The 12,238-nt window shown below is 41.9% G+C and overlaps 1 protein-coding gene across 2 annotated transcripts in view; it reads left to right on the top strand.

Moving 5' to 3' along the window:
- GRAMD1C (GRAM domain containing 1C) overlaps positions 1-12,238 on the top strand; it is a 135,757-nt gene that overhangs the window by 41,350 nt on the left and 82,169 nt on the right. The window contains exon 2 of one of the 2 annotated variants that reach the window (XM_073668631.1): positions 3,839-4,007. The exons of the other annotated variant lie outside the window; for it this stretch is intronic. Within the exon in view, the coding sequence (XP_073524732.1) occupies positions 3,891-4,007 (117 nt within the window). The 5' untranslated portion in view covers positions 3,839-3,890. The remainder of the gene's footprint in view (positions 1-3,838; positions 4,008-12,238) is intronic. 2 annotated transcript variants of the gene reach the window in all.

The following is a 12,238-nucleotide window of genomic DNA, read 5'->3' as shown; positions in this document are numbered from 1 at the left end:
TGTAATGACTCTATATATGAGTTTCACTTTTTGGATTGAAGAACTGAAAATAACTTTTTGATGATATTCTAATTTTGTGAGATGCTCCTGTATACACAATTGTGGCCAAAAGTGCTGTCACCCTTGGAATTGTTTCAGAAAGTGAAGTATTTCTCCCAGAAAATTCTTGCTATTAGTCACGTTTTGTTATACACAGGTTTATTTCCTTTGTGTTTATTGGAACAACACAAAAAAACACAGAGAAAAAAAAAGGCAAATTTGGACCTAATTTCACACAAAACCTCAAAAATCGGTGAAGTCGCCCCTATTCCCCAGACTCAGTGCCACACATCCTAGGACAAACCTTCCTGGATACTATGTAACCATTCATCTTCCTGCAACAATGTATCTATCGCCTGTCAGTTCTTGTCTGCAGTGACAGGGAGGATTTCTATGGCATCTCTGGCTTTAGAGGTGGGCAGTGCCAATCCGCAGGGGATCCCTAACCCCACCAGGTGCCCAAAGAGGGGGCACGTCACAAAACTGGTCAAAGACGGCCTTCCTAGTCGACCACTACTGAATTGTATCTGTTCTTGGTGGCTTTCAATGTTTATATAATACGTATTTTGCTGCCAAAGACTCCTGATAATTCATCATTACTTTATACAATATTTCGGGTATTTTTTTATTGTAAACAGCAGAATCTTAGCTTTCTCATGATACCTGGGTCAAAGCTCTGTCTGCTGTAGCGGCCGTGCAGCATTGGTGTGAAGTCTGGGAGCGGGGTGATGGGCTTTACCCCCAGGCTCAGTATCAGGGAGAGGGTAAAAAAGTGCAAGTGCAAAAGTGAGAGCGCAAACATCTCTGTAGTACTGAGTACTGCTCATCTCCTTTCTTGTACTGTCTTCCATTGGCCTCCTGAATGGGGTATAGGAACTTTTCTTCATGTTATCACTCCTCATCCTGTAATCTCATCCTGTTACATTGATCTTTCAGGGTAAACATGAAGCACACAGGAGCTTTTCTTTATGTTATCACCCCTGCTACTAATCACATAGCGTTAGGGACGAGTCACATGGCCGTATAAATCGGACCTAGATTGACATGCAAGGCTCGGACTGCCCAGCAGCACTTCTGAACCAAGCATGACAGCAGCTATTTCTATGCAGCTGTCACGCTCGGGTTGGGAGAGCCGCCGGCCAGTCCAAGCATTGTGTTGTGATCTCCGACTTATACAGCCATGTGACTCTTCCCTTGCTTTCAACTCTTCTCATTGACTCTACCACGCCTCTTACCAATCACATCCTGGTAAATTCATCCTCCAAGGTAAAAGGGAGGCATTCAGAGGCTTTTCTACATGTTATCACCACCTCCTACTAATCACATAATGTTACTTTCAACTCTTCTTGATGACCTTACCCTACCAATAACATCCTGTTATTGTCATCTTCCTCTGTACAGCCTCTGGTGACACCAGTATGAAGGGGAGGTATACAGGAGCTTTTCTTCATGTTATCACCCCTCTCACCAATCCCATCTTGTTACATTCATCCTCCACGGTAAACAGGAGGTATACCAGAGCTTTTCTATACCACATCTTTGTTATCACCCCTTCAACTAATCACACAGTGTTAATTTCAACTCTTCTCGATGATCATACCTCTCACCAATCACATCCTGTTACCGTCATCTCCCCCTCTCCAGCCTCAAAAAAATAGCAGGGTAAAGGGGAGGGATACAGGAGGTTTTCTTCATGTTATCACCCCGTATCTAATCACAGTGTTACTATCAACACTTCTTGATGACCTTACCTTTTACCTATCACACCCTGTACAGCCTCTGATGACACCAGGTGAAGGGGATAGATACAGGAGCTTTTCATCATGTTATCACCCCTCTGTCTATTCACAGTGTTACTTTCAACTCTTCTTGATGACCCTACCTCTTACCTATCACACCCTGTACAGCCTCTGATGACACCAGGTCAAGGGGAGAGATACAGGAGCTTTTCTTCATGTTATCACCCCTCTGTCTATTCACAGTGTTACTTTCAACTCTTCTTGATGACCCTACCTCTTACCTATCACATCCTATTGCTGTCATCTCCCCCTGTACAGCCTCAGGAAATACCCGGGTAATTGGGAGGGCTACGGGAACTTTTTTTCATGTTATCACCCCTCTGTCTAATCACATAGTGTTACTTTTAACTCTTCTCGATGAACCTACCTCTTACCAATCTCACCCTGTACAGCCTCTGCTCACACCAGGGTGAAGAGAAGAGATACAAGAGCTTATCTTCATGTTCTCACCCCTCTGTCTAATCACAGTGTTACTTTCAATTCTTCTTGATGAGCTTACCTCTTACCTATCACATCCTGTTGCTGTCGTCTTTGTACAGCCTCTAGTGACACCAGGATGAAGGGTAGGGATACAAGAGCTTTTCTTCATGTTATCACCCCTCTGTCTAATCACATAGTGTTACTTTCAACTCTCCTTGATGACCTTACCTTTTACCAAATACCCAAACTTTTCATTTTGTTATCAACCTTAACAATCACAGTCTGTTCCTGTCATCTTTGTCCTTGATGGCATCTATTGACTCAAGGCCAGGTAGAAGGAGGGGAATACATGAACTTTTCATCATGTCATCACCCCTCTTAACCACAGCTTGTTACTATCATCTTTTCTCCTGTATATTTTCAGGGACTTTTCTTCCTGTTATCATCCCTTTTAGCAATCAAGGAGCATATGTGCCGTTTCATTGTGCCATTTAACATGGGTCTTTATTTTCTACTAATGAGGAGCTGAGCAGTAACAAATCTACCCCCCCCCCCCCGGGCCCCTAATTAATCGATGTTTGTGACACATGAAGGACAGAGATTTGGTCTATTCTGTTCTTGCCGTTATGTGTTCAGAGGCGTGGATGATCTCTGCACCTCCTGAACTTTTTTTTTTTTCAGGCTCGGTTTAGATTAAACTTTTAGCAGCAAACATAAATTTATAAAAATGAATTTGCAAAACCTATGAAGCGTGATTAAAAAATGCACGAAGGTCGCAGATAAATGTAAAGTGCTGGGTGGCATCATTCCAGGCGGCTACTTTCAGAATACTGAATATGTATGGGGGGGAATAATATGATATTTTTTTAATTTAAATATTCAGGTTTTATTTGTGTCCAGAATTAAAGGGGGGGCGGGGTATCTTTATGTATTAGGTAGAGGGGAGCATTTGTAAAGAGCGACTCCTGCTCTGGAGGACCTGCCCTGTCCTATTACACACATAACCCAGTAATGTGAATGGGCAATGAGTAATGCTTCATTTACCCTGTGGGGGCGCTGCAGGGAAATGAAACACTTACCTCTAGTTGTCTGATTACAGCTAATCCTAAAGGGTCCTAGCAACTGGATACATGTTGTGATAAGTTTATAAGTTATTGTTATGGTATTGTACAAAGCAGACAAACCCTTTAATGACTATTTTTTTTTGTTTTTAACTGTAGTTGAGATATAGATATTTACAAGTTGCAGTACCACCCTACATCTGTAGGTGTCAGTGTTGCATGAGTGACATAGCACTGGCAAGCTACAGCAGATAGCTGAAGCAACAGCGACACTTAGTGGCAATACAAGGAATTGCACCCAGATTGTGACTAATTCTAGAGGAATTCTGGGGAATTATAATTATTGTATTTGTAAGGAAATCATTGACATAAAATGCAAATTTTTATGATCGTTTTTGCAAAAATTAATCACAGTTTTCAAGATCTCTGCTTGCAGTCATTAAAAGGACATAGTAACTGTTTACTACCAGGAGAGATCTTCACCCCCACAATAACCACTTTCTATTTTTCCCCCATCAGTCTCGTGAAATAGATGGGATAAGAAGAGGGGGGCTGGTCCAGAGACTGGGATATGATGGCAGCTGTGCCTAGGCCAGTACTAGCCAACGGACCAGCGGACGACAGTCCCATGCCCAGAATAGCCTCTCTGGAACAGCCCAGGGGAACCGATGAGGAGCAGAAGGCCAGTGTAAGTAACTTGTGGGCCGCCGACCTCCTTCTCTGGGCCTTCATGATGATGGCGGTGACCGATTCCTGGGTGGTAGGGTCTGTTGGGGGCCACATCTTGCCCCCCTGCTTCATCTTCTTCTATACTTCTTGCTTTTTTCTTGCTCCCTTGGTCGCTCTTTGTGACTGCAGATTGCCATATCCTGTGGATGAGCAATATGCAAACTGTCAGGATCCCCTCGGCTTCCAGCTGGCGTGACCCGACGTATGCGATTGCCAGATTCTCGTCATTGAGAGAAGCAGGAAAAGTGGCTCTTCAGCACTCGCCTTGCGCTCTCGTGACCGCCCGCTGGAGCCGGAAATAGAGGAGAATCCGGGCAGTTTTTTGCATGTTGCACCCTGGCAGGATTTGGCAATCTGCAGCCGCTCTCCGTGTGCAACCAGAAAAACCCCTTTAATTAATCGCTTTACTATCAGTCTGTGCCATTCACACCTCCGGCTGCAGCAGCGCAAGCAGGTATTGGTAACCAGCGAGCCGGCTGCTGATGGGCATCGGTCTGCGGACCGTGGGGGTCCGTTCTTGTGGGACTTTCCTACATCGTCCAGCGTGGAGGCTCCTTCCTAGAATCTGGTCTCGGGGAAGCCTTGTAGATTCGAGCCCAACGCCTAGAAAGAAATTCCTCCTGTCTGAATGACAACTCGCCCGTGCTCCCGTCTCTGCACAGTAAGACAAAGGTAGGACCCAGATCCTGCAGAGATTATCCTGCACCCCTGCTTGTTCTCCGCCGGCCCTGACCTCTTTTCCTTTCCTCTCACAAGATGTCAGTGCTCGTTCCTCTTATTTCTGGCCTGTGCGCCGTCGAGATGTTACCCATCACTTTCTCATACTTTGCTTTATATTATAGCAGGGATGATTCCATGGTGTGCACCCTGTTCCCCAGCCCAAGGGTCAGCTGCTGCTCCTGATGAAGTGGGCGCCACTTAAAGGGGTATTCCACCTTTGGGGATCATGTTTGATCACTTTTGCATTTGGGATTCCTCCACAGTGTTCCCCGTTTGCCTTCTGTAGCCTCTGTGCTGCACAGTCTATAGCTGGCTCCAGAATGAGTTCTGTGAGAGTCCATCAGTGAGCTCGTTCTGATGGCCTGACGGGAACTTTGCACATATTTCGACCTCCTCTCAGCTGATTTATGACCACCGACCACATCAATGTTGAATGTGAACAAAACAAAGGCCAAACGGTGACATTTTTTTTAATGACACCCAACTGCACAAACGATTGTAAGCCCCTAATACATGAATTGAAGTAAAAAAAAAAAAATATGTTGCACCCCCAAAAGTTGGCAAACACTTTAAATATTCAGTACTGTTATAAGTGAAATTTGAAGCTCCGGGGTCCCAATGCATACCCTGTATTGGGACCCCACCCACCATATGTGTTATGTGCCCCCGTAGGCACTACCAAGCACCCCCCGTATAGCTCTATCTATGATTAGATGACTCATGTATGCCGCTGTTTTTAGGTACAGTACGTTGGTATTATATGAGCACTATATGGCGGATTTAACTAAGGCTCTGATGGTTTAATCACAATTAGCCCTAATATCCCCCCCCTTTATGTGACACTTGGAAGCCGAGATATAAGGGGCTTTCTAGTGAGGAGGACATGGAGTCATAATCACAGATCAGGGCATGGAAATCAGACGTGACCATAGATTTACTTATGTCACAGGCAGGTACAGAAGCGGGGACAGCAAACAGCTCCATAGATCTCAGCGTCCTACAAAGGACTGTGGAGGAACATTTCTTGTGCAGAGCTCTATTCTTCAGTCCCAGCGTGGAGCTGGTGTCCTCCTCCATGGCTGTGTACATCGCTCCTCCACATGGGGCAACGTGACCAGAGACAGGGACGCAGAAAGTTATATGCTGCCTATATAGTATATGACAGGTAATGGAGCATCAGGAGGGACGATTCATAGAAGGGAAAGCCGGGGACACGAGGACCTCCACCCGGATGTGTGACCCCCCGCTGCTGGGCCGCAATCACCTCCTGACACCACACTGCACCGTGTGAACAGGACACTGGCACACAGGGGCCAAGTAATGTAGCCAAACAAGGCAAAGTAATAATGCATGCCTGGACAAATAATACTGCCATAAGGTGCTAGAATAATACAGTCATACAGCGCCCAAGTAATAGAATCACATCACACAGTGATCTTATAAAACAGTCATAAACTGCCCATATAATACAGTCATACAATGTCCAAATAATTCAGTCATACAGTGCTCATATAATAATCATACAGTGCCCATATAATACAGTGCCCATATAGCGCAGTCATACAGTGCCCATATAATACAGTGCTCATATAATACAGTCATACAGTGCCCATATAATGCAGTCATACAGTGCCCATATAATGCAGTCATACAGTGCCCATATAATACAGTCATACAATACCCATATAACACAGTCATACAGTGCTCATATAATACAGTCATACAATGCCCATATAATACAGTCATACAGTGCCCATATAATACAGTCATACAATGCCCATATAATACAGTCATACAGTGCTCATATAATACAGTCATACAGTGCCCATATAATACAGTCATACAGTGCCCATATAATACAGTCATACAATGCTCATATAATACAGTCATACAATGCGCATATAATACAGTCATACAATGCGCATATAATACAGTCATACAGTGCCCATATAATACAGTCATACAGTGCTCATATAATACAGTCATACAGTGCCCATATAATACAGTCATACAGGGCCCAAATACAGTCATACAGTGCCCATATAATACAGTCATACAATGCGCATATAATACAGTCATACAATGCGCATATAATACAGTCATACAGTGCTCATATAATACAGTCATACAATGCGCATATAATACAGTCATACAATGCCCATATAATACAGTCGTACAGTGCCCATATAATACAGTCATACAGTGCTCATATAATACAGTCATACAATGCCCATATAACACAGTCATACAGTGCTCATATAATACAGTCATACAGTGCTCATATAATACAGTCATACAGTGTCCATATAATATAATCATACAATGCCCATATAATACAGTCATACAGTGCTCATATAATACAGTCATACAATGCCCATATAATACAGTCATACAATGCTCATATAATACAGTCATACAATGCTCATATAACGCAGTCATACAATGCTCATATAACACAGTCATACAGTGCTCATATAATACAGTCATACAATGCCCATATAATACAGTTATACAATGCCCATATAATACAATCATACAATGCCCATATAATACAGTCATACAGTGCTCATATAATACAGTCATACAGTGCCCATATAATACAGTCATACAGTGCTCATATAATACAGTCATACAATGCCCATGCAATACAGTCATACAATGCTCATATAATACAGTCATACAGTGCCCATATAATACAGTCATACAATGCTCATATAATACAGTCATACAGTGCCCATATAATACAGTCATACAGTGCTCATATAATACAGTCATACAGTGCTCATATAACACAGTCATACAATGCTCATATAACACAGTCATACAGTGCCCATATAATACTGTCATACAGTGCTCATATAATACAGTCATACAGTGCCCATATAATATAATCATACAATGCCCATATAATACAGTCATACAGTGCTCATATAATACAGTCATACAATGCCCATATAATGCAGTCATACAGTGCTCATATAATATAATCATACAATGCCCATATAATACAGTCATACAGTGCCCATATAATACAGTCATACAGTGCTCATATAATACAGTCATACAGTGCCCATATAATACAGTCATACAGTGCTCATATAATACAGTCATACAATGCCCATGTAATACAGTCATACAATGCTCATATAATACAGTCATACAGTGCCCATATAATACAGTCATACAATGCTCATATAATACAGTCATACAGTGCCCATATAATACAGTCATACAGTGCTCATATAATACAGTCATACAGTGCTCATATAACACAGTCATACAATGCTCATATAACACAGTCATACAGTGCCCATATAATACTGTCATACAGTGCTCATATAATACAGTCATACAGTGCCCATATAATATAATCATACAATGCCCATATAATACAGTCATACAGTGCTCATATAATACAGTCATACAATGCCCATATAATGCAGTCATACAGTGCCCATATAATATAATCATACAATGCCCATATAATAGTCATACAGTGCTCATATAATACAGTCATACAATGCCCATATAATACAGTCATACAGTGCTCTTATAATAGTCATACAATGCCCATATAATACAGTCATACAGTGCTCATATAATACAGTCATACAGTGCCCATATAATACAGTCATACAGTGCTCATATAATACAGTCATACAATGCTCATATAACACAGTCATACAGTGCCCATATAATACAGTCATACAGTGCTCGTATAATACAGTCATACAGTGCTCATATAATACAGCCATACAGTGCTCATATAATACAGTCATACAGTGCTCATATAATACAGTCATACAATGCGCATATAATACAGTCATACAGTGCCCATATAATACAGTCATGCAGTGCTCATATAATACAGTCATACAGTGCCCATATAACACAGTCATACAGTGCTCATATAATACAGTCATACAGTGCTCATATAATACAGTCAAACAGTGCCCATATAATATAATCATACAATGCCCATATAATACAGTCATACAGTGCTCATATAATACAGTCATGCAATGCCCATATAATACAGTCATACAGTGCTCATATAATGCAGTCATACAATGCTCATATAACACAGTCATACAGTGCTCATATCATACAGTCATACAATGCCCATATAATACAGTCATACAATGCCCATATAATATAATCATACAATGCCCATATAATACAGTCATACAGTGCTCATATCATACAGTCATACAATGCCCATATAATACAGTCATACAATGCCCATATAATATAATCATACAATGCCCATATAATACAGTCATACAGTGCTCATATAATACAGTCATACAATGCCCATATAATACAGTCATACAGTGCTCATATAATACAGTCATACAATGCCCATATAATACAGTCATACAATGCTCATATAATACAGTCATACAGTGCCCATATAATACAGTCATACAATGCTCATATAATACAGTCATACAGTGCCCATATAATACAGTCATACAATGCTAATATAACACAGTCATACAATGCTCATATAACACAGTCATACAGTGCCCATATAATACTGTCATACAGTGCTCATATAATACAGTCATACAGTGCCCATATAATATAATCATACAATGCCCATATAATACAGTCATACAGTGCTCATATAATACAGTCATACAATGCCCATATAATACAGTCATACAGTGCTCATATAATACAGTCATACAATGCCCATATAATACAGTCATACAGTGCTCTTATAATACAGTCATACAATGCCCATATAATACAGTCATACAGTGCTCATATAATACAGTCATACAATGCCCATATAATACAGTCATACAGTGCCAAATAATACAGTCATACAATGCCCATATAATACAACCATACAGTGCTCATATAATACAGTCATACAGTGCCCATATAATACAACCATACAGTGCTCATATAATACAGTCATACAATGCTCATATAACACAGTCATACAGTGCTCATATAATACAGCCATACAGTGCTCATATAATACAGTCATACAGTGCTCATATAATACAGTCATACAGTGCTCATATAATACAGCCATACAGTGCCCATATACTACAGTCATACAGTGCTCATATAATATAGTCATACAGTGCTCATATAATACAGCCATACAGTGCTCATATAATACAGTCATACAGTGCTCATATAATACAGTCATACAGTGCCCATATAATACAGTCATACAATGCTCATATAATACAGTCATACAGTGCTCATATAATACAGTCATACAGTGCCCATATAATACAGTCATACAATGCCCATATAATACAGTCATACAGTGCTCATATAATACAGTCATACAGTGCCCATATAATACAGTCATACAGTGCTCATATAATACAGTCATACAGTGCCCATATAATACAGTCATACAATGCTCATATAATACAGTCATACAGTGCTCATATAATAGTCATACACTGCTCATATAATGCAGCCATACACTGCTCAAATAATACAAACATAAGAGCCGATACATCAAGGTGTTTACACCAGAAAACTGCCGTTAAATGCTTTGAATAGTTGCAAAATTGTGCAAAAATGTTGTGATTTTTGCCAATTTCAAGCTGCTCCATCAAAATGTGGTGGGACAAGGTGGGGCTCTGGAGGGAGCAGGGCGTAGGTATGCTCGCCCTTCAAACTTATGGAAAGTGTCAGCGTTTCTTATGCCAGAAATATTACTCCAGTCCCCAACTCGGAGGTGCGCGGCACGGATAAGATGCGCCAAACTCATTAGCTGGCGTTTCCTCTTAATGGATCGGGTGCGTCTTACTCCTGCACGCCGCTAGCAAAGGAAACACCAGCCTTCATGACCGGGGCTGTAGTACCCCCCAATAATATAACTATACGGTGCCGTGTTTCCGGGATGCCGCTGAGCCACGTGGATGGACTGGCAGCTGACATTGGGGGTATATTGCAGATCTGCTGGCACAGGACGAGGGGCTCAGATTAGCAGTGACGTCAGTGGCGCCTGTGCTGGTGGATTGGCTTGTCCTGCACCGCACCCATATTATTATTTCATGTGACATAAAATACATTGTGCCGCCCCCCAACTACGGTAACGTTTTATGTCTTATTGTCTAAGGTTGTTCTGCTCTGCAGATTACTCATAAAACCCTGCAGCAAATGTTCCCTGCGGAATCGTGGATCTTTCCAAAACGATGTTTCCACGTTCAGGTTAACCCTTTCCCTGCACTCGGAGAGGTTGCCACTTGTGTACATCTTTTGGGTTGATGCCTTGAATACACAAGGGCATTCGCTTTACCTTTTCTATTTCAGACGGGGTGGTAAAGCTTCATTCTCGGGGATCAAGAACCCCAATCTTGGAATTGTTCCTGCATGTCCTGACTCCTTTCTATCATAGCTGTGATGCTCTGTGTGTCCTGACCCCTTTCCATTATAGTTGCGATACTCTGCGTGTCCTGACCGTTTTCTATCATAGCTGCGATTCTCTGTGTGTCCTGACACCTTTCTATAATAGCTGCGATGCTCTGCATTTCCTGCTTTCAATCATAGCTGCGATTCTCTGCATGTCCTGACACCTATCTATCATAGCTGTGATGCTCTGTGTGTCCAGACTCCTTTCTATCATAGCTGTGATGCTCTGCATGTCCTGACACCTTTCTATCATAGCTGCGATGCTCTGCTTGTCCAGACACCTTTCTACGATAGCTGTGATGCTCTGCTTGTCCTGACACCTTTCTATAATAGCTGCGATGCTCTGCATTTCCTGCCTTCTATCATAGCGGCGATGCTCTGGTGTCCTGACACCTTTCTATCATAGCTTTGATGCTCTGTATTTCCTGACTCCTTTCTAACATAGCTGCGTTGCTCTGCATGTCCTGACTCCTTTCTATCATAGCTGCGATTCTCTGTGTGTCCTGACACCTTTCCATCATAGGTGCGATGCTCTGTGTGTCCTGACTCCTTTCTATCATAGCTGCTTGTCCTGACTCTTTTCTATAATAGCTGCGATACTCTGAGTGCCTGACTCTTTTCTATCATAGCTGCTTGTCCTGACTCCTTTCTATCATAGCTGCGATGCTCTAAGTGTCCTGACTCCTTTCTATCATAACTGCGATGCTCTGAGTGTCCTGACTCTTTTCTATCATAGCTGCGATGCTCTGAGTGTCCTGACTCCTTTCTATCATAGCTGCGATGCTCTGAGTGTCCTGACTCCTTTCTATCTTAGCTGCGATGCTCTGAGTGTCCTGACACCTTTCTATCATATCTGTGATGCTCTGAGTGTCCTGACTCTTTTCTATCATAGCTGCGATGCTCTGAGTGTCCTGACTCCTTTCTATCATAGCTGCGATGCTCTGAGTGTCCTGACTCCTTTCTATTATAGCTGCAATGCTCTGAGTGTCCTGACTTCTTTCTATCATAGCTGCGATGCTGTGTGTGTCCTGACTCCTTTCTATCATAGCTGTGATGTTCTGCATCTCCTGACTCCTT

Source organism: Phyllobates terribilis, unplaced genomic scaffold (assembly GCF_046119375.1).
Source record: "Phyllobates terribilis strain yellow unplaced genomic scaffold, ASM4611937v1 Scaffold_2__4_contigs__length_985480577, whole genome shotgun sequence".
Taxonomy (NCBI): Eukaryota; Metazoa; Chordata; class Amphibia; order Anura; family Dendrobatidae; genus Phyllobates; species Phyllobates terribilis.
Note: the sequence above shows the minus strand (reverse complement) of the source record. Positions and strands in the feature narration are given on the sequence as shown.